General features: G+C 57.7%; 1 protein-coding gene across 2 annotated transcripts; it reads right to left on the reverse strand.

The window, feature by feature from the left end:
* Positions 1–365: 365 nt before the first annotated feature.
* On the reverse strand, positions 366–22,617 carry ABCA3 (ATP binding cassette subfamily A member 3). Of its 2 annotated transcripts, none has more exons than XM_015877237.3 (31): positions 22,553–22,617; positions 19,562–19,654; positions 17,380–17,644; positions 16,204–16,331; positions 15,913–16,078; positions 14,933–15,192; positions 14,222–14,338; positions 13,695–13,815; positions 13,343–13,516; positions 12,492–12,673; positions 11,895–12,041; positions 11,447–11,576; positions 10,935–11,089; positions 10,488–10,643; positions 9,969–10,179; positions 9,497–9,647; positions 9,203–9,301; positions 8,587–8,779; positions 7,612–7,915; positions 7,054–7,327; positions 6,372–6,576; positions 6,049–6,268; positions 5,673–5,831; positions 4,889–5,061; positions 4,569–4,703; positions 4,255–4,449; positions 3,484–3,671; positions 3,216–3,386; positions 2,931–3,118; positions 2,773–2,846; positions 366–2,399 (listed from the first exon to the last, which is right to left on the reverse strand). In XM_015877237.3, the coding sequence occupies exons 2-31, from the start codon at positions 19,613–19,615 to the stop codon at positions 2,268–2,270; spliced, it is 5,127 nt and encodes a 1,708-aa protein (XP_015732723.2). In that variant the 5' UTR covers positions 19,616–19,654; positions 22,553–22,617; the 3' UTR covers positions 366–2,267. The 2 variants fall into 2 exon arrangements, with proteins under 2 accessions (XP_015732723.2, XP_085370981.1); XM_085514855.1 differs by lacking the exon at positions 22,553–22,617 and adding an exon at positions 20,976–21,229.
* Between the last annotated feature and the right edge of the window lie 89 nt (positions 22,618–22,706).

Genomic DNA, 22,706 nt, shown 5'->3' on the forward strand with positions numbered 1-22,706 from the left:
CGGATCGTCCCCATGCAACAGCCCCAGGGCTGCCCGCCGGCCTCCACGTGGAGCTGGAGGTGCTGGTGGTTCAGGGGGGCTGAGCATCGTGGCTGGGAGCCGTGCAGGGCTGTGCTGTCCCTGCAGCCCCGCGTTATCTCCGCGGTCCCCATAGGGGAAAGGCAGCGGGAGGAGGGGGCCGGGGGCAGCCCTGCAGCGCAGCCTCTTCCTGCAGGACGCAGCCGCTGCAGGGGGCGGCCCCACGAAGGGCCCCAGTGCAGCTTTGCCTGGGCTGATTCCTGCTGGAGCCCTATCGGGTCCTCAACAGACCGAGCCGTGCAGGGTAGGAAACCGATCGCTGAATGTGAAGGAGGCCAGAAAACAGCTGGAAAAAAAAGGAAAGCTTTATTCTCGTGGTGGGAACAACAACTGTGCTGCAGCCCAGCACAGCAGCCACAGCCCCTTCTCAGATGGTGCTGCAGGAGGGGCAGGATGGGGACAAAAACAGGTGGCAACAGCGATGCCACACGGTGACTGTGCCCCAGTGCAGGATGGTGCTACAGCGAGGAGGGCACCGGGCTGCCACTGCGGGATGCAGGGTCAGTGTACAACGTGCTGCACCCAAGGCAGAACCTCCCTTAAGCCCATAGAGCTCCCCCTGCTCCTGCTTTCCCACTGCTGCCCTTGTGCAAGGCAAGGTCCCAGCAGCCCTGCTGCATCCTGCCCTTGCCCTGTACAGAGAGGTCCCAGCCTTCCTGATGGACCCAAGAGAAAGCAGCATTGCTTTCCTTGCACTGCTGTCCCACATCACCCCCCATGGCACAGGGATGTTTGCAGCGGGCCCGGCTCTGTGGCCAGGGGCTCTCAGGGGCTGCGTTCCCTGCTGGCTGCTTTTATTAACCACAAACCTCGGGAGGAGCCAGGGAAACTCTTAGTAACACGATGCACCAGCGTTACTTTTAAACAACAATATTAGGCAGAGGGGAAAAAAAATGGAACAGGAAAGGATGATTCAGTTACAGGAACAAAAACCCAACCCAAAGGACACCCCAACCCCCCCACAACGCGATCACAGGGAGGGAATCAGCACCCCCTGCCATAAATAGTAATTCATTTCGTATGTGCAATTGTGTGTAGTACTATAGTGCAAATAGCTCTGCATTGATGGCGGAGCAGCCGCAGGAGCCGCCCGCAGGTGACACAGGGACCAGTCAGAGACAGATGAGAATCAACCAACACGTATGGAAAACAAACAGAAAAGCAACGCAAACGCTGGGAGACACTGAAAATAAATGCTGGGTGCTGCCCCTGGGCACTGTGCACAGCCAGGGCGGCGGGGGGACGGACAGGGAGCAAAGTGGGCACGGGCTGTGCTGCAGCCGGAGAGCTGCAGAACACGCTGCAGGGCAGTGCTGCTGTTTCAACCTATTAATGGATGCAGTGCCAAGCCAGCAAGCTGCACCTCCAACCCATCGCTGCCCACACACGGAGCCCCGGGGTGTGATTCATCACTGCTGGGCACTGCTCCATTAGCACAGCCTCCCCCAGCACAGCGGGGCTGTGCCAGGCTCTCTCAGCCCCTACTGTTGAGCAGTGGGGGCAAGAGGAGCTCCTGAGGTTCCCTTTTGCTGCAGAGCCAGGCACAATGGCACCAGGAGGGTTTGGTGCCAAGGGAACAATAATCAGCATATGCTGCTCGTGCCAGCTTCCCTTCTTGCATCTCCATGCCATTAAGGCTGGGATGGGGGGTTTTGCATCCCCTCCCCCTGGCACAGTGCATCCCCATGAACCCAGCAAATGTTCTGGATCTAAGCTATTGGACAGCATCCTGATAAACCACAAGCAAACCACCTCACAGAACACAATTCGACGTGCGTGCGGAGACCACAGAGCTGCTTCCCACTGTGCGTGACGTGGGGCAGGGCAGGGGGACACGGGGACATGAGGCTCCGGCACAGCCTGCAGCACCCACCAGCACCCAGCCACCCCTTCCCCTGCTTTGAGGGCTTTTCTTTTGGCCACAGATGGGGACAAATGTGGGTGGACGTGTCAGACGCACACACTCATTTACACGTACGTGTGCACTGTGCTGGCAGGTGATGCACACGCAGCCCTGTGCTCCCAATAGCAGGAGGTACGACTCCATCCTCTCCCCCCCTCCCCAGTGAAAATTTTCTTACATTTATACATTATTTAAGACACACGCTGATATATAAATTACTGTCTCTATATATACTATGTATAGGCGGCGGGGCCAGTCCGTGAAGGAGGACATGAAGGGCTTTTGCTCACTTCCCTCTGTCCTCTGTGTAGTGTTGGAAGCGAGTGAAGCTCATGAAGACTTGCTCCAGGGATATCTGGCTAACCGAATAGTCTTCTAAGCGATACTTCTCTTTGGCTTTCTCCAAGGCCCCAAAGACCTGCAGGGGATGGCGCAGCAGCATCAGTTACTGCCAGGTACCCACAGCGTGGAAGCCAAGCTCTCCCCATGGAGACCATGGGACAGGGTATCCAACTCCATTAAGAATCACACGTCCCCTGGGCTGGGGGCCAGCAGGGAGCAGCAAGGCTCAGACCCTGCAGGCTCAGGTGGGTCTGTGCCCACCCAGAACCAGCACCGTGCTTCCCAGCAGGGAGATAAGGGTTGGGAAGGATGTGACAAGCAAACACAGCCCTCCCATCACCCTGCTGCCACTGAGCCTTTGGGATGTGCATGTGCAGGAAGGTGGCAACTCCCCCTCCTCCCCCCTGCTTCTCCTGCAAAGGTATCAGGTGTGCTCCAGCATCCCTTACCTGCGCCCAGCTGAGGTTCTTGTTGGTCAAGTGGTAGTGCACCATGCCCTGGTGCTCGTGCTTCAGGACACTGCCTGCGAGAGACCAGCAGAGAGAGGGCTGTGAGCTGGGAAATGGGGGAAGCTCCTGCACACACCCTGCCTGGCAGCTCAGGGTACCTGGGAAAGTCTTCTCCACGAAGGCCTTGAAGGCCTGCAGCTCGCCCTCCTCATCAGTCCGTGTTTTGGCCAGCAAGGTGTAGCCACTGCCAAACTTGCTCTTCAGGTGCTGAGGGCTGCCCAGGCATTTGAACTGCCCGTTCACCATGATGGCCAGCCGTGTGCACAGCGCCTCGCACTCCTCCATGCTGTGGGATGGGAGGGAATCGCTCAGCGGGGTGGGGGCAGCAGGACCCCCATCTCCGACTGACCAGCTCTGGGGCCGGGCATTGCTGGGACACTCACCTGTGGGAGGTGAAGATGATGGATTTGCCACACTCTCGTGTCCGAGTCACCGCGTCCCAGAGCAGACGCCGGGCCACGGGGTCCATGCCGGTGGAGGGCTCATCCAGGAAGATGACGGGGGGGCCACCAATGAGGGCGATGCCAGCACTCAGCTTCCTCTTATTACCACCACTATGGGGGAGCAGGGGGAGCACTGAGCATGGGAAAGCCAGGCACGGCAGAACCTCCCAGCTGGGGGGAGCTCTCACTCCCTGCAGCCTCCTCTCACCTGTAGGTCCTGACGAGCTTGTCAGCGTGGGGCTCCAGGAGCAGCCCCCTCAGCATGTTCTCCACGCAGCTGCCGATGTAGCGCTCGGGGATGCCCCGCAGCCGGGCATACATGCTGAGTGTCTCACGGCCCGTCATGTGGTCCAGCAGGGCATCAAACTGTGGGCAGTAGCCGATCCGCTGCTGCACCTGGGGGCAAGAGGAAGCCGAGGGGTTGGCTCAGCAGCAGGTCTGCAAGGAGAGCTCTGGGGAGAGGCCCTGGCACCCATGGAGCTTTGCTATGGGCTCAGTACCACAGGGTGCCCAGGGCTGACAGAGATGCATGCACCCAGGGATTGAATCAAAACCCTGATCCATGCTCAGGGTGTTTCGGTTTGTGACTCATCTCTGGTCTTACCAAAGGGAATGGGCAATTTTCAGCAAGGAGAGCTGTCAGGGCTCTGGAAATCTCTCTTGCTTGTAGGGATACCACCATCTGACCGTGAGCACCAGCTCACATATCCATTTAGAGTGCTAAATAGTTTTAACAAAGGCTTTGCCACCCTCACAAGGTTTGATTTCCCTTTGTTTCATATCTGCTAGTCCCTTCTTCACTGCACTACTTTCATGTAACCATATTAACAGGGAAAGCCGGGCCAGATCAGAACGTCACATCCCTGGTGCACAGCATTGCCCCTGGCACCTGCAGCTGTGCCCTCCCTGGGGGCACTCACAAGGCTCCCAGCCCAGGCAGATGTAGGACACCATGTGCAGCCCCTGCAGCCCTCAGTACCTTCTTGATGTTGGCCAGGATGCTGTGGCCGTCCACAAAGGCATCCCCTGACGTGATGCTCTCATCACCCGTCAGCATCTTGAACGTGGTGGTTTTGCCCGCTCCATTGAAGCCAAGAAGGCCAAAGCATTCCCCTTTGCTGACTGCCAAAGAGATCCTGTCCACTGCCAGCAGGGATTCCCGGCTGTCATAGACCTGGGGATGGCAAGGTGTGAGCACACTGGTCACATCACATACAAGGCATCCGAGGGCACAGCAAGGCCAGCAGGCTGAGCTCACAGCACAGCACTCCAGAAGGGCCACGTGCTCCTCACCTTAGTGAGCTCCTTGATGACCAGAGGGCTGCTCAGTGATGACAGCAGCTCTGGTGGCGACTCCAAAACCTTCTTCCTCTCATCTGCCACATCCCGGTCCTCAGGCAGCACAGACACACTGTTCAGCAGTGCCACCTGAACACAGGGTGCAAAATCACTGTCACCTTCCTGCTGTGGGATGAGACAGGCACTCCCAGCTCAGGCAGGGGCCACTTGTTCCATCAGCCCCCTCTCAGTGGGGACAGCCCCTGTCTCTCTGCCCTCCCACACGCCCCACAGGACCTGCCCCACGTTGTTACCTCCCACAAACTTCAGCTCACCCATTTCCGCCGCCTGCAGATGCCACAGACCAAAGTTTTCAGTCTCCAGAGAAGGTTTGTCTCAATGAGGAAGAGGAGGAGGAGGAAGGAGAAACCCTGGACGGTCAAGGAGGTCAGGTATCGTCCGATCCCAGGTGACTCCCAGGAAAAGTAGTTCACCTGATAGCTGATATCTGAGCAGGGTTGGAACAAAGTCAAGTATGGATCAATCTCCACTCCAGGGAGAAGAGCTCCAGAGAAAGCTGGGAGTTCTGCCAGCCCCAGTTCCAGCCCAAGCCACACTGGGATCCCTGCCCACAGCTCTTTCCAGCTCTTCCCCCTAGAGGATTCAGGTCCTGACCCCAAGAAGATGCTCAGTGGAGACACACAGAAGAGACAGGAGATCTACCACGACCATGACCGGGTTTCTTTGGCAGCTCTATGAAACCTTCCTTATTTCACATTTTCCTACACATCAGTAGTAAGAAAAAAGATTCCTTAACTAGTTTGCTCTGTCACTGTCTGTATGGGAAACAACTGTACACTATCAAATGATCCTTCTGCTTTAAAATGTCATCTGGAATTACTGCCCAGGCTGGGTTAGAGGCCCTGTGACACCAGAGCCACCTATTCAGCTGAGCATCTCCTCTCCAAGCCCTGGTAGGGAATGCCAAACCCCCAGCCCTGCTGACCCACACCGGCCTTTTCAACACCTCCAGCTTCCCACCCACCCCACAGGGAGCCCAGCATGGCAGAGAAGGAGGAGGAGGGATGGGCAGCAGGAGCAGGTGATGTGGGGACTCACTGAATGCCTTGCATATGAAGATGGCTTCAACAGAAGAGGTGCAGAACTGAATGAACTCATAGTTCTGGTAGAAGTCACTGATGCACTGACCCAAGCAGTAATTGGGTAAAGTGAGAAAGATTTTATCCAGAGTTCTGGAGAGGTCCACCAAGCCCAACTCTGAAAAAGGATCAACAGATCGGATTTAGAGAAAGACCCTGATACATCAGAAAGAGAACCAACACATTTTGTCATGCTTAACTGGTGAGAAGGGGCTGTTCAGGTTTTTCTGGTGCATGGGACAGGCCCAGGATCTAAGTGTGACAATGTCCCCTCAGGGGCTGTGTCTTCTTGATGGTGGTGGGCGCAGGGCTGGGCAGGGAGGAAACTGACCCACCTGGGATGCTCATGATGGTGACAGCAAGGAAGGTGGCCGTGCCCGAGAGGATGTTGAAGATGGTGAGACGGGTGTAGGCTGTGGCTGCCACTGAAAAGAAGAAGCTGAGGAGGTACATGAGGGGGATGATGGCCCAGCCATAAAGGAGGAAGATCAACATCACATCGACGAGGTGGCTGTCTTGGGTGAAGGCTTGCACATCAAAGGCTTGGAATATCACCTGGGGTGCAGCAATGTGAGGAGAGACTGTGTTTGTCTCGAGAGCAAGTGATGTCATCCCACCTCCTGTGACAGGAGGGATTAGGCTGTCAGAGGTGACTTACCAGCATCAGAGCACATGGGATGAGGAAGTTGATGATGTCCCAGAGCAGGGCAGACAGCCAGAAGTTGACCACGTAGACACCACTGACAAACTGGACGTGCTTGGCCTTGATGGCTCGCTCACTGACCAGCAGGAGAGCAAAGGTGCTGGCGAGCGAGGCCATGCCATACAGCAGGTTGATGGCGATGGCAAACCCGGTCTGGCCTCTGCAGGGGAGCAGAAGCAGTGGTTAGAACACAAACAGTGTGACAGACCAACACACCTGTACTGTCCCTGCACACCACCCTGCCATTGCCAGGTCCCACACATCATCCCTCTGGAAGACATGAGGCCCAAGCCTTGGATGCAAGGCTCCATGGGATGCACAGACACAGCCCCTCTGCTGCCCAGCAGCTCTGAGCCCTGCAGGGAAGGGCTCCCCAGCCATGGGCTGTGAGCTTCTAAAGGGGAACCCTCACCCACTAAGATGTGCATGTTGGGTTATGGGCTGCCAAGGCCTAAGGCAGGTCAGGCAGCCACACAGCTTTGCTATCCTGACCTCCAGAGCACAATCATCCACAATCCAGCTATGCTGGGTTCTGAGAAGCTCTTGTCTGAGTCTTCCACCAGCACAACCAAGCCATTGTACCAAATGCAAGTTGTGAGCCCTAGCAGGAATGTAAGCACCAGGCAAACAGACGTACTCCATGAGCTGGTCCTTGGCCTTCTCGGTGATGTTGCGGGGCTGAGGGTAGTTGGTGACTGTGATGGAGGCGTTGGGGCCCATCAGCACCCTGAAGACGGCGTTGTCAGCCAGCATGAGGGCGGTGGCTGGGGAGTGGTAGGCTTGGTTGTTGAACAGTGCAGTGACCACCGTGTGGTTGCCAGCTCCTTCGAAGGAGGCAGCAGTGATGTAGTGCTCATTGAAGGCCCCCCCCTCCTCGGATGCTCTCGAGATGAGGTACTCCTCCAGGCCACCTGCAGAACACCATGGCTGTTACAAGGGGACTCCAGGCAATGGCAGGTGATTGAGGCCAACTGGAGAAAACCCCAGCAGCACCAGCCCTAGTGACCCACCCTGCCCTAATGGTGGCGACAAACACAGTGCTACAGAGAACACAGCTCTGCCCAGGGAAGAGGGGCAGGATCCAGCTGTGGTACCCCTGGTGCAGGAGATGATAGCACAGGGTATGTCAGATGGGACCCAGCCCTGGCAGGAGAAGTGCCACTGAGCATCACCCAGGTGTTCTGCAAAGCCTCACCTGGCACCTCCAGTGGTGACTGGTGCTGAGCATCCAGCAGCTCCACGTACTGCTCTGCCAGCTTCTGCGGCAGCCCTGAGGCAGCAGGGACAGAGAAAGGCACGATGGTCTGGCCATAGGCCTCCAGTGTCAGCCTCAGCATGGAAGAGTCCCTGGGCCCTGGGAAGGTCTTGGCCACGATGAGGGCGAAGGCGGTGAAGATGAGAGGCACGAGGAACTGCGCCGCCACCATCTTCCAGTTGCGCCAGCTGTACATGGCTCGCTTCATGAACATGGCGTAGAACTGCTGGCAGCACAGGTAGAACTGGGAGGGGAGAAGTCAGGTCAGTGCTACCATGAGCAGCCATCGTCCTGTGTGGCTCCTGGAGGACGTGGCTCCAAAGCCCCCTCCCTGTCCTCTTCCATCAGCCTGCCCCACCACCTGCTTGCAGCAAGGCAGGTCAGCTCAGCACTGGAGGTTCACAAATGGGGTTGGTGCAGCACAGCTACATGCCAAAGCAGCCAGGCTGAAACACCCAGCCCATGCAAGCAAGCACCCTCTTTGCTTTTTAAACCAAAAAGATCTTTCTCTCTTTCTGGTTGTAGATATGCCCTTGAGAAGGACAAGGCAACTTATCACAGGCGTGTAGGCAGCAGGCCATGAAAGGCCCAGCAAGGGAGGGGAGGCTGTTTTTCTCATCTCCCTGCTGGAAGCGCCAAGGGGTTTAGCAATAGCGGGTGATAAATGAGCAGGAATCATCTGAATATCTTCGAAACAAGGCATCTCTACAGAGTGAAGGATTAACATAAAAAGGATAGCAGAAACCCACCCCAAGAAACTTAAAACAATGTGCACTGAAGTTTCACAGTTCAATCCTACACTCACAACTTCCAAATTACACAGGGTCAGACTGGCCACAGGCAGGTTCTGTCCAGCAAAACCAGTGCAGAGGTCCCAGAGGTGCCACTCCTGCGGCACTGACACCCCACACTCACCCCGGTGTTGAGCTTGATGCTGGAGCAGTCCTCTGTGATGAGTGCCCCGCTGTCATCTGTCATGTCTGTCATCCCACTCAGGCTGCTGGAGTCATCCATGGCCCAGTCGTTGGAGCGTCGCTCGTGCTGGTACTGCAGAGCAGGCAGCTGGATGGCCTGGATGTCCATGCTGGAGTCCACCAGCTTCCCAACCCTGCGCCAGGGGTTGGGAAAACTCATGTTTGTTTTTGCAGGGAAAAGTCAGAAGAGCAGCTTACTTGGACTTCATGTTTCCAGCCCAGACTGTGCCCATACTTGGGGAGCTGTGTTGGACACTGCTGACAGTGATATACACAGGAACTGTGCCATAGGACAGCTGATGGAAAGTCCCAGCACCACTCACAGACCCCAGCCCACACTGCCCTGGCCCCAGGCCCAAACCCCTCAGGAAATCTCTTGCAGAAGATGACTAAAGCACACAGGTTGTGCTGCCAGCCCTGAAGGCATCCTGAGCACCGCTTCCAAGGACTGACCCTGAGATGGAGGATCCAGCTCCTCCCCACATACACACTGCTCCTCCCACCAGCTGAACCACAGCCCAGGTCCCTGCTGCCATCCAGCCCTGTCAGCCCCTCACCTCAGAAACACTTCCTCCATGGTGGTGACTGAAGCCCCATAGCTGGCGATGCCCAGCTCCTCCCGTTTCAGCTCCAGCTCTGTGAACAGGGCCTCAAACCTGCAGGGACAAGTGAGGTGTCAGGTTTTACTGCTCTCATTAGACCAGCCCCACCAGGCAGAGATCCACAGCTTGGGACACCTTCCAAGATATGAAGAGCAGCTCCTATTCCCAGCTAGCCCACGATTATAGCAGCTGGTCCTTGGTGTGTGTAGGGGGATCCACGCATGGAGGGAGGGCAGACGATGCTGTTACCTGTGAGTGCTCTCTTTGGGCAGTATGAAGGACAGCTCTGCCCCGGCATTGCTCTCCATGGTGGCGTTGGGCACGTAGTGACAGATGAGGCGGGAGATCTCCCCCAGGTTACAGTACGGCTCCTTCACCATCACCATGTGGTACCCTGCCCCTGGGAAGGGGGGGGAAAGGAGTGTAAATCACAGCACAGCCTGGGCCAGCCATGGCTCTGTGGTGCAGGAGGCACAGAGGGGCTGCTGAGCACCACAGAGCCTTGCTGGCTTTGCATGGGCTGCAGGTTCCCTGCAAAAGCCAGTGAGAAGGGCTGAGGGCAGGTACAAAGCAAAGCCTTTTGCAGCACCAGCCAGCTCTGAGCAACAAGCTATGTGGCTGTGAGGAGTGAGCGTGGGCTCCAGCCTCCAAGCAGGCACAACAGCATGAAGGGGAGGGCAGGAACACAAACTCTAGCACAGCCTGCCTGTGCTTTCCTTACCATATTTACGTTTGAGGAAGAGGGAAGAGCCACAGCACTGCAGCTCGCCTTTGGCCATGATAGCTATGCGGTCCCCCAGCAAGTCGGCCTCATCCATGAAGTGTGTGGTCAGCAGGATGGTGCGGTTGCTCCTCTGCTGCTGGAGGAGATCCCAGGTGGCCCTGCGAGAAGCTGGATCCATCCCTGACGTTGGCTCATCCAGCATCACCACCTGCACATCAGAGGTGGGCACAGGTCAAGAGAGGCACAGCGGTGCCAGAGGGGGTAACCCTGGATCCAGGAGCCCTGAGCTCCTGATGTACATGCACTGGTCTTGTCTGGGGGAGTATCCAGGCAGCACAGCTGCAGCTGGAGCTTTGGGGAAATAGATCTCAGAGCTGTCCCCTCTCATGACAGTGCTCTTGCCTCCTCCTTGCTGCCACTGCATCCCCACAGCAGGCAAGGGGCAACCTCAGAGACAAGAGCCCACGTTGGCCCCAGTGAGAAAGATTCTCAGTGAACCCCACAACAGCCACTTACCTTGGAGTCCCCAATGAGGGCGATGCCAATGGACAGTTTGCGCTTCATGCCACCAGAGAGAGCCTTGGTCAGCGAGTGCCGCTTGTCCTCCAGGTTGAGGATCCGCAGGATATGGTTGATCTCCTCGGGACACTTGGAGGCTGGGTATCCCTTCAGCTGCCACACAAGGGAAGGATGTTAAGTACACTCACAGTGGCAAGCATCCCCAGCAAATACCCTTCCCATTTCATCCGCCACTGGCTGCTGAACCCCACTACAGCCCCCACCCCACACCCTCCTGCATCCAGACAGGAAAGGCAAGGCAGTACAGAGATGGCCTCTGCCCACCCTCTGGGCATCACCCCCAGCCTGTATGATGACAGAGCAGTGCATGATGCCATGCAGTGAGCCCCACACTGCCCACCCACCCACCAGCTTTGCATGCAGTACCCCCAGCACCAGGCTCACCCCTGCATAGAAGTGGAGGTGCTCCTCCACCGTCATGTTGTCGAAGAGCACATCGTGCTGCGGACACAGCCCCAGGCTCCGGCGGATCAGAACCATGTCCTGCGAGATCTCGTAGCCATTGATGTACGCCTGCCCACTCGTTGGGGAGTACAGACCTGGGAGGAGCAACCCATGAGCTTGTGCTGCTCCACCAGGCAGGCTGGGGCAGCCAGCCAGGACTCAGAGCAGTCAGACTGCCTGTGACCTGTGCAGGCCCTGTCCCAGTGGACAGCCTGGAGTTGACCCCTCAGCTCCCTCCATGTCCCTAGGCAGCAACACAGTTCCAAAAACTCCACCATCCCCATCTGACAGCTCAATGAGCCCAGGGTGCACCAGGGAACAACAAAACCCTTCCCTAGTGTGAGAGATGAGGCACAGCACTGCTCCCACAGGAATGCCACCAGCCCTGCCTGCAGGACCCCAGCAGCTGCCCCTGCCACATGCCAACCCCACCAGCATGACGCAGCTCGTACCTGTGAGCATGGACAGAGTGGTGGTCTTCCCAGCACCGTTGTGTCCCAGCAGGACGGTGATCTGCCCTTCATACATGTTAACCGTCAAGTCCTTCACTGCCTCTTTGGTCTTGTTTCCCACTTTGAAGACCTGTAGAGATCACATTAACAAGTTGATGCTGTATTCACAGCGAGTGCTGTGAGATCTGCTCCCTCTGCACCTCCAGGCAGTGCACGGCCATGATAATCTCTGGGGTTGGCATTAGACCGCAGTGTCCAGCAGGCTCAGTACAGACATCACCCCCTTGTGGGTACTGAAGTTCAGCCCACAGCTAAAAGATGCTAGCACTGGGGAAGGCCCCTACCCACACTACAGCATGAGGAGCAGAGGGCAGCAAATGGTGGGGAAGCTCCCTGCAGGTGGCACCAGTGCAGTGAGCAGCACCGCTGTGTGGGTGAGCACAAATACCTTGGAAAGGTGTTTGATTTTGATCCCCGACACGAGGTCAGCGGGCTCCTCCTCAATGTATTGGCTCTTCAGGGCCTTCTCAGGGTCCTCCTCCTCCTCCTTCTCTTTTCCAATGACAGTCCTGGGTTGTCCACACCAGTACGAAGGCTGACACGAGAAGACAGACAGACCCTCAGGCATGGGCCCACACCAACCCATTCCCTACTGCTCTCACACAGGAGCCTCCCTGCAAGGCTGCTTTTCCTGGCCCATCAGATGCTGGGCAGTGCAGGCAGAGCAATCAGAGGACAGAGCTGGGAGAAGAAGCTAATGCTTTTCTCTCATGTTGGGGGCATGGAGGCACTGGTAGCAATGCCATGCATGTGAAGAAGTGTCAGGACAAAGATTTAAAGCCAAGAAGACCTGCAAGGCATACTTCATAGTCAAAAGCTTGCCTGCATCATCCTTTAATGAGGATGCATAGCAGGTACATCAATTTTGGAAGCTAACAGTGCCGCTGTTTCACTTCAGTCTGATCTGCTGCATAGGCAAAAAGCAGGGAACATCACCAAAACACGCCACAAACCCTGCTGGGAGGGGTGTGTAAGCAGTGCTCACCGTCAGGAAGAAGTACCAGGGCTGCGGCACGCCGTACTCTCCTGGGAAAACAGCCTCCACATACCAGGCCACCAGGCCATAGAGCACCGAGTCCAGGAGCAGCATCCCCAGGACTTGTGCCAAGGTGAAGTTGTCATCCACGCTGACAGGTTTCATGAGGTCCCTCCATTGAATGCCAGTCCCTGCAGGGAAACAAGATACTGCTCACCTCTGCTGAGGGTGCTCATCCATCCCCAAGCGGATGGAGCAGAGCACTGTGCATTCCCTGAGCTATAAGATAGCACCCCCTGCTCCGTGATGAAAGGCACACACATGGCCCCACAACATCCATTTCATACATGTAGAGAAAAAAAAGGAGCAGAAGCGTACTAAAATTTCAATTCCCATTCCATTCCTTGCACATCTTCCATCACACCCCCTGCAACTGCCCTGGGAGAAACCATCTCATCTGCAGTCACTGCCCCTCCATCCCTGCAGGCCCCTGTCAGGCCCTCTGCAAAAACATTGCCTCTATTGGAGCAAACAGCAAATTCTTATTGGCACAGAAATTAAAGAAAAACAACAACAAAACAAAAAACCAACACGAACATTGGAAAGGAGGAAATGCAATTAATTAGCATCCTTTAGAAGAAAATTCACTTTGCCATCAAAGCGACTGGCAATAGCCCAGACACCATTTCATGTCTGCTAGATGCATGGGTTCAGCGGGGCAGAGCCCTGGTGCTGCTAAGAGCTGCAGAGCACCCAGCAATTGCCTCTCCTGATCTTGCTCTGTCTCTGCCAAACTTCCTTCTGCCCCTCACACCACCCACCTGGACCCCCCCCCCCGGGACAGAGGCTCTCATGCTCACCTTTTCCTTCAAACATGCCTATGAGCTGCGCTCCCATGGCCATGGCCACGTTGGAGATGAGGCAGGATGCCAGCTTCTGGCTGTGGGACATCAGGTCGTAGCGAGGTGAGATGAAGAAGTAGGGGATGTAGGAGAAGAAGTACAGGAAACCTCCAGCAGCAGCTGCAACATTTGCTGTGAGCACAGAGAAGAGAGGGAAGGAACATTTGCTGGAGCCAGCCCTGATTTGGATGCACCACTGACCTCCCAGTATCCCCAGCACCCAAATTAATCCACAGTTTTATAGCACAGCTCCTGGGATGGCATGGTTGGCACACCCAGCCCAGCAAGGAGGCAGGCAGGGAGGACTCACCTCTGGAGAAGAAGGTGCTCACCATGAAGTTGAAGGAGATGGAGGAGATGGAGAAGATGGCGAGGAAGGTGAACACCAGTGTGGGGTCACTGCTGGTGAGCACAGCTCCTTGTTCGCTCACCTAGAGAGAAAAAGCAGCTACCTCTGCAGCTGGCAAAGCTGGCCATGGCTGCAGGCACACAGGGGCATCCCTGGCCTGATGGCCTCCAAGGTTAAAGACAGATGTAGGGGCAGGTAGGAACACCCAGGCCCCCTTAGAACAGTCCAGAGGGAGGAAATAAGGGCTGTCCCCATGCAGGGTCTATGAGGACACTGTGCTCTGCACATGGACAGCCACCTTGTGCTTCCTGTGCCATGGGTGCACAGCAAGGGGAGCCCGAGTCCCCTGAGGATGTTGTGCTCAGCAGTGGGGACAGCTCCAGGCTCTGCGGCCTGAGTCACTGGTACAGACCCATCTGTGACAAAGGAGCCCTGTTGCCCTCATGCTCCATCAGCACAGAGCTTCTGGCCTAAGGAAACACACTCACCTTGACACAGAAGAGCACGGTGACAAAGAACACAGACACCAGCAGGAAGAGGAAGAACATGAGGAACCAGGCGCTCCAGTGCAACCAGTTGCTGAGGCCCATCATGTGCATGTACTCCTGCAGGGAGGTCACACTGTCACCCATGGCTGTACCCACACTTCCCAGGTGGGGGGGCGCAGGCACAGCATAGGGAGGTGGAGACTCTCATTGGAGCAGTACTCAGGGGCTGAGCTGAACCCAAAGCAGCAGCAGGAGGGGCTGGCAGGGCTGCAGGCAGTGGGACAGAGGGCAGGACAGCCTCACCCGGCTGCCGTGACCACCGCATCAACTGAGCTCCCCGCTGCCCACATACCACAGCACAAAAACACGGGGTTCTAAATTTAAAAGGCCAAAGCCCTGCTTCCTACACACTGAACTCCTGCACCAGCCAGAGCTACTCCTTGCCAAGCTGCCCTGCAACCCGCAGTTTGGCCAACTGCTCCTGGCAGCAGGATTAGCAACATTCCTCCAGGGCTTTGCTCACCCACTGCCAGCGTGCCTGCCCACCTCCATGCGCTGGATCCAACACCAACAGGGAGTCTGTCATTGCCTGGCTCATTTAAGGGGTGAGCAGCCAAGGTGCTCAGTGTGCAAAGTACCTGCAGCAACAGCAGTGAGAGCTGCTGGTCCCTGTCCGATCACCCCGGAGGTGAGCAGCACTGACAACATTACCTTCAGCTTCTTCTCCTTCTCATGCACGACGGCACGGACAATGTTGAGCGAGGTGTAGGTGAAGCTGAGCATGAGCAGCAGCGGGAGCTGGTTCTGGATGGCGAGGACGAAGAGGTCGTTGACGTAGGACGGGTAGGGGAAGCGCTGCACCACCACGGTGACGTTCTCCAGCAGGTTGGTGGCAGAGCTGTTGGCGTGATACTGCATGATGGCCCGATCCACGGCATGCTGCACGGCCAGGAAGCCCTCCCGGATGTAACCTGCAAGGCAACAACGCAGGGAATACAAACAGGCACGTGTTCCTGGGAAGCAGAGAACAGCACAGCCCCTTTGGAAGAGAGGCAGCTGTTATGGGAGGGACTTCTGGGGAAGAGGAGCAGGAAATGTACGAAGAGCTGGTAAGAAAAGCAAAACCAACATCACTATCACAGCACAACCATCCCAGAGCACCTGAAATCTTCAGTAACCATCATTTAAAGGCAGCAGGAAACATCAAGATAAACTGCAACCTTTCAGCATGTTTTTGTTTTCCTTAGGACAGAGATTCCTGGTCATCATCAGTCACCATCACTGAGCTGAGCTCACGTGTGGTCCCTTTTGGGGATATATTTTGGTGAGGGAGAACACAGCCCATTAGTGGCACGTGTGGCTTTAATGTTTTGTGCATTAGGAAGCAGTGAAAGACTTTTTGCTTTTTAACTGCCATGTTTTGTTTGGGATTTCTGCCGCTTAAAATGAAGCCACAGATGAAGCTCCCAGAATTGAGAGCTGGGCTCGCCTGGAACCAGTGCCAGTTCCTGCAAGGCGCTGCTGCCTCCTGCTCAGCCTGAGGGTTGGCTTGCATTAAAGAGCTGTGCCCAAACCACAGAGCTGAAGTCTTTAAATAACATGAGAAATCCTGGATAGTTTGGACTCTTTTACCATCCAAAATGCACTCAAAACGAGAAGAGCAGCACCCCAACGCCTCCCAGCAGCCCTACCTGGTGTCCCACCATCTGCAAACTTGGCCTCACGGGGCCCGGGCAGCTGGAAGAGTGGGAAGAGGTAGCTGGTGTGCCAGTCCCGGTCCAGGTTGGGGTTCAGCCCCGTCTGCTCGCTCCGTGGTGCGTTCCTGGGGCTGTACTTGAAGCGCAGCTCATAGTCCACCTGACAGAACAACGACGGCTGCGTTAGACTGACCACAGAGGCACAACCTGGGGTTCCATCCCCAGAGCAGCCACCGTGAGCTGCTGGGAGGGCCGCACTCAGCATCACGGCCCCGCATTGCTCACCTGGAGGGGTAACGGGTCTGTGCTGTGGCTGAAGTGGTGTTTGAAGATGACAGCAGCCAGCACGCTGCCCGAGCGGTTGTCCCGACGAACGTAGTCCTCAAACTCTCGCTCCGAGGAGAAACCCTGGGCTGTGGGGCAGGGAGCTGTGAGCAGGGTGTGCGTGGGCACAGAGCAACGCAGTGCTGTGCTCCCAGCTGCGATGCTGGGCAGGAGGGATGCAGCCCAGGCAGAGCTGGAAGGTCCCAAATGTGGGAGGTGGGGAGTCCTGCCATCCCCAGGGGCAGAACCATAGAGTCCTTAGAGCTGGAAGGGACCTTTAAAGGCCATCGAGTCCAACTCCCTGCAGAGCACATGGACACCACAGCTAGACTGGGATGACCAAGTCCTGATCGAGCCTGGCCTTGAAAATCTCCAGGGTTGGGGCAGCCACCACGTCATGGGACAGCATGTTCCCATGCCTCACACCCTCACTGCAAAAGACTTTTTCCTTATATGCAACCTAAATTTCCCCTCTTTAAGCTTGAAACCATATCCTCTTATTCTATCACCACAGACCCTGATAAAGAGTCTGTTCCCTTCTATCCTATAGTTCCCCTTTAGATACTGACAAGGGGCTCTCAGCCCTCACAGCCTTTTCTTCTCCATCTGCACATCCCCAGCTCTCAGCCTGTCCCACAGGAGAGCTGTTCTATCCGTTTTTGTGGCCCTCCTTTGGGCACACTCCAACAGCTCCATGCCCCTCCTGCACTGAGGACTCCCCATCTGGATGCAGTGCTCCAGGTGAGATCTCACAGCTCAGAGCAGTGGAACAGATCCCCTCGCTCACTCTGCTGCCCACACTACTCTGATGCAGCCCCAGGTACAGCTGGCTGTCCAGGCTGTGAGGGCACAGTGCTGGCTCGTACTGACCCACCAGCACCCCCAGGTCTCTTTCAGCAGGGCTGTGTTCCAACCCACCCATTCCCAGGGTGAAAGACAGACTGATGAGGCATAAATGAGTCCCATTTGGATGCTCTTTTACCCAGACATTCCCTGTAAGACCAGGCTATTGGGCACAGCTCCATTTTGGGCACCTCAGCCCTCAGAGTGCTGCTGCTGCCCCAGACACCAAAAGCATCACAACCCCTGAGCATCTCCACACAGTGCTGAGATGAACACACACCCAGCCCTGCTCACCTCGGATGCTGATGGGCAAAGCTCTCTCCACCGCCCTGGCGATGCTCTGCACAGCATTGCTGTTGGAGGGGACGTACGCCAGCTCCCAGGGGTTGCTGGGGTGCCGGCGGTAGAAGAAGCCTGGCAGGTCATCCACGGACAGGGACGGGTAGATGGTGGCATTGGGGTGGCTGACGGAGTGCACCCGGTGCCGCAGTGCAATCAGGATGGCAGCAAACAGCAGCGGCAGGCAGATTTCTATGATGGTGACCAAAATCTGACGTTTCTGAGGCAAAACGGGAGGGAAGGGTGGAAATAAACATCAGAGGTGGAAGAAGGGAAAGGAGATCCCCAAAACCACTGCACACCTCGGAACACTTCTTGAATCTGAAGCTCAGTGGGGGGCAGCCACACAGCAGCTCCCTTCCAACCCAACTATTCTGTGACTCCATGGCTGTGTCCCACTGCTCAGCCCCCACCACCCCCAGGAGCTGCCTCCCAGACCCTGCAAGCTTCCCACTATCTGCTCTACTGCTCGGCCCATGTGGTAACTAGCATTTTAAGTGGGCTTCAAATGGCTTTGCCAGCATGGCTGCTGGCAGGTAGCAGTGCACTGCTCTGGGAGCTCAGCCCTGTGCAGGATGGTGTGGGGGATGGAGGTGACTGCCATAACACACCCCTCTGTGGGCAGCGGGGCACAGCCCAGCCCTAAGCCCAGTTGGCCCAAACACCAGAGGGCAAATGAGACACCGGGTGGAGCTGCCCGCACCCCAGGCAATACACCTCGCCCAACCTCAATCACTGCAGCTGCAGCTCCTGATGTGCCCACGGCCAGTGAGCCTCAGTGGGAACCTGGCACCATGTGTGCTGGCAGAAGCAGCAATGCCAAGTGCTCCTGCTCAGACAACAGCAAGGGGCACCGCAGCCTGTCTGCCACAGCTGGGACAAGTCGGGCATGAGAGACACAAGCAGCACCAAAGGGTTTATCTTCCCAACTCAGCCACCTCAGCTGCTTGCTGCCTCTCCTCCCTGCCTCCACTCCAAAGCTCCAAGGCAGCTCCTTCAGATCTGCAAACACCAACTGGAGCTGCACGTTGGGCCACAACCTCACAGGTTCTTTGCAGAGTGGAGAAAGGTTTTATTTTTTTCAGATGGGAGGAAAACAATGAGCAAAATGGGCATCCAGCTCCTCACCCAGCACCTCCTGCCGGGCAACTCATCCTGCAGGGACCACTGGGCACCACGTCAGAGAGAGGGGCACAGCCCCACGTAGGAGCACAGGGTCAGCCCAGCACCGCAGCAGGGCTGGCTGGGAAAAGGAGTGTTCCAAAGGCCACGCTCATAAAAGCGAGTGTTGCAGATGTCTGATGGTTTTATAATGCAGCTCTTGCAAACCAGCTGCCTTCTGCTGATTTACTACCAAATTAACCCTCTAACAGCCCCTTGGATTGCCTCCAGAACAGTTGCCTGACTCTGTGACCTCAATGGTGAGCACACATTTAGCAGCACAGCCTCACGCTACCGCACAGGTCACCCAAACCGCCGTGTTTCAGAGGCAATGGGGCCACTCATCCATAATCACAGCCCTGCCAGCTCTGAGCAAGGCGTGTCCTCATCCAGGGCCCAGCACTCAGCTTCACAGCACAGCTGACAGCCGTGGAGCTCCATGCCTTCACCAGGAGCACACCAAAGGCTGAGCATTCAGGGGTCTGCAGCCCCTTCATGCCAATGGGGGTGGCCAGCAGCTGGGCAGTGAGCCCTAAGCTCCCTAAGCCCCTTACAACAGCCAGCTGCCACGCACAGAGCTGGGATGGGAGCAGATGCCGGGATAGTAGGGTTTAAAGCAGCCCACGCGTCCCTAAAAGCTGCTTCTGAGGACGGCACAAATGGAGGAACACCAATCAGGTCACAGGAGGTTTACAGCAATCACCACCTCCAGAGGATGTCACAGGGTTTGTGAGACAGCTCAGAAAGCCACTGTCACACTGCAGGCAACGTGGGCTGCCCTGCTTATGGGGAGTGAAGCTGCACCCAATAAAAGCGAGGGCAGTGGTGAAGTGTGGATGGGAGGGGATGGGGACAGAGCAGCAACGCCTGCTCATTCCTCCCTGACGTGCAAGCACAAGAACCAAGATGCTCAGCAGATTCTGCTGCAGTGACACTTGGCAGTGCCCAGGTGCCTGTGTGCGCCGTGCCAACCTACCTGCAGGATGTAGTTCTTCCAGAGAAGCAGCCCAAACTGCCTGAGAACAACCATCCTCCCATCGGACGGGGACCGCCGCCGCTTCGCAGGACTCTGTGGAGAGAGGAGAGCAGTGATCAGTGCTGCAGACCTGAGCTGCCTCCCCATCACGAGGCCCCACAGCCTGGCGAGCTGCTCAGCCCCACGCTCACTGCTTGGGGGGAGCAGAGGATGCTGAGCCCCACAGATCTCTCTGCCCAGCCACCTGCAGCAAGGCAGGAGCCATGACATGAAACCCCCAGTGAGCAGAGCATGGCACCCAGCTGTACCCAGCAACATCCCATGCTCCTGCAGCCAGGCAGAGGGCGGCTGTCCCCATTCCCAGCCTGATGTCGCAACAGCTGGCTCAGCCCCACAAGAGTGGAAAATAACTCCACTGTTCCCTCTCTAAGGGTCATTAGGAGCCCTCAAGAGCCAGAGGCGCCGCGGTTCCTGGTGCTGCCCAGTCCTGGTCCACACGACCCTGAGCAGAAGGACATGGAGTGAGGGAGCTGCTGGTTGGAAACGTAATCTGTGAGCAATGAGATGTTGTGGTCACAGAACCTGGTCACACATGGGACACTGCAGCCAGCATGCAGACTGTGACACTGCAGCGGGCACAGCAGGAGACAGCAAGCGCCCTCCTGCCCCATAGCTTTGCCCCAGCACTTCCAGTCACTGCTGGGGATTGCAGGGAAGCTGCTGCGTAGCCCTGGGAGCCACATCTGGCAACTGCAGCCCCCGTAGGGGTCCTGTACCCAGCCACAGGGAGACACGTTTGTTACAGAGGAGGAGCACAGAAGCACAGCACCCACCCTGATGGAGGCCATGAAACCTCTTGTAGCCCATTAAAGTGGGGCTGGTTCAGATTTCGGGCTGCGCCTCTGCTTCCTGCATTGCGAAGGCTTCACAAGTGCTGGTTGTGCAATGCCAGCCCTGCTTTCCCTGAACAAACCCTCGTTCCAGGAGAGACGCAGAGGTGAGAAGAGGTCGGTGCCCTGCAGTGCTGCCCCACAGCCCTTCCCTTTGCTGGAGGAACCCGCAGCCCCCAGCACTGAGGGGCTTCCTGAGGAAGTGCTCCTGCCCAGCAGCCTGACCTCGTGCTGCGGGATGGAGGAGGAAGCACAGCCCTGCTCATGAGCTTGGGCTGTGCAATACACCCATCACCTGCTGCAGGGCCCTCAGCCCACAGCTCTTTGTGTGAGGCAGCTCAGCTGCCTTCAGCTCATCCAGCAACTGGGACAAAGAAACACAAAGCACAAAGCTAAGGAGATCTCAAGCCAAATAGTGTCAGTGTGCAGCTGAGAGCAGCAAATCCCCCTCCAGCAGCAGCAGCCCACAGCCCCTCCATCCCCAGCCCTGCTGCACACACACACACACACACACACACACCTACCAGACACAGCACAGAGATGCTCAGCAGCACATTTCCAGCTCTGTCAGCACGGTGTCAGCTCCCCAGCCCCCAGCAGCCCCCCATGCTCGGAGCTCAGGGGCAGCCAGGCGGGCACGTTGCTCTCAGCAGATGCTGCACAAAAGCACGGCTTGCAAACAAGGCCGGCACTGCCCCGCGGACCAGGGGCTGCAGCAACAAGGAAGCGAACCCTGCGTGGTGCCACGGCTGAGCCAGCTCTGCCCACGGGGGGAGGGAGAGATCCACGAGCAGGAGCGGCCAGAGGGAGGGAGGAGCAGCGGCTGCAGGCACGGCCCTACGGGTGAGGAGGAGGAGGAGGAGGAGGAGGAGGAGCAGGGCAGCGCTGGGGCGCACGGATCGTCAGCTCCCATTGCACGGAGATGCGGCTCCGGCCTTGTCAGAGCACGAGCTGCTCTGTGGGGGGAACTGAAACCCTCCGTGCTCTGAGGCCCAGCAGGAGAATCACAGCATGGGCTGGGCTGCAAAGGCCACAACACTCATCCAGCTCCAACCCCCTGCTGTGTGCAGGGTCACCAACCAGCAGCCCAGGCTGCCCAGAGCCACATCCAGCCTGGCCTTGAATGCAGCAGGGATGGGGCATCCACAGCCTCCTTGGGCAACCTGTGAACAGTGCGTCACCACCCTCTGGGGGAAAAACTTCCTCCTCAGATCCAACACAACCTCCCCATCTCACTTTAAAACCATCCCTTGTCCTATCGGTGCCTCCACAGCTGGAATCCCTCTCCATCCCATTGCACATAACCGCTTTCTGTGCACGATGCTGAGCGATGCTGAGTGATGCTGAGTGATGCTGTCAGCCGCCCTGAGCTCGGTGCTCGCATCAGGGCCCGACCAGCAGCTCCGGGCCGAGCCCACGTGCGGCCGCAGCCGTCATTGATTTCCGAGCGCTGCCCGCATTTCTGCTCCTCCGCTGCACCGTCTCCATAGAAACTCAGCCTGCAAATGGCAGACGCGGCTTTTTTTAACCTCCCCCGGCTCGTACCGGGAGCCGCAGCGCTGCGGGGCCGCGAACCCGGGAGGTGCCGCAGGGAGGGAGCGGCTGAGCGCGCCTGGGCACGGCCGTGTCGGGAGCACCGGGTGGATCCGACCGCTCCATGGGCGCGGGGCGCGCAGCACCGACACGGAACCGCGGCACGGACAGAGCGACACGGCGACAGAGCGACACGGCGACAGAGCGACACGGCGACAGAGCGACACGGCGACAGAGCGACACGGCGACAGAGCGACACGGCGACAGAGCGACACGGCGACAGAGCGACACGGCGGGGCGGGGGGCGACCGGCACCGGGCAGCGCGGCGGGGGCGGCAGAACGGCGGAACCCTGCGCTCTGATCCCGCCCCGCCGGCTCCGACGATGCGGGACGCGGCTCCGGAGCCGCCCGGTACCGAGCGCTGCCTGCCCGCAAGGCCGAGCTCCGCCCGGGGCCGCAACGCGCTGCGGGAGTGGACACGGTCGGGAGGCGGCAGCGCCAGGATCCGCTCGGCCCGGCCCGACCCCCCCCATCCCCCGCCCGTCCCCGTCCCGATCCCGCACTCACCGGCCCCCGCCGAGCGGCGGCTCCGGCCTCAGCGCCCCCACGGCCCCGCCGCCATCCCGGGCACCGCCCCGCGCACGCGCGGCACCGCCGGGATGGGGGGGACGGGGAGCGGCTGCGCGTGCGTGTGCGGGGCTGGGGGGCGGAGCGGGGACGG

This window comes from Coturnix japonica, chromosome 13 (genome assembly GCF_054131305.1).
Source record: "Coturnix japonica strain WE chromosome 13, WE-NBRP24, whole genome shotgun sequence".
Lineage (NCBI taxonomy): Eukaryota > Metazoa > Chordata > Aves > Galliformes > Phasianidae > Coturnix > Coturnix japonica.

Excerpts from the sequence above, each read along its gene's own strand:
- ABCA3 (XM_015877237.3), bottom strand. The coding sequence starts at position 19,615 with ATGGTTGTTCTCAGGCAGTTTGGGCTGCTTCTCTGGAAGAACTACATC. Across the intron at positions 13,517-13,694 it reads GAGCACCTTCTTCTCCAGAG|CAAATGTTGCAGCTGCTGCT; the intron begins GTGAGTCCTCCC and ends CTGTGCTCACAG. Across the intron at positions 2,400-2,772 it reads AGAACCTCAGCTGGGCGCAG|GTCTTTGGGGCCTTGGAGAA; the intron begins GTAAGGGATGCT and ends CATCCCCTGCAG.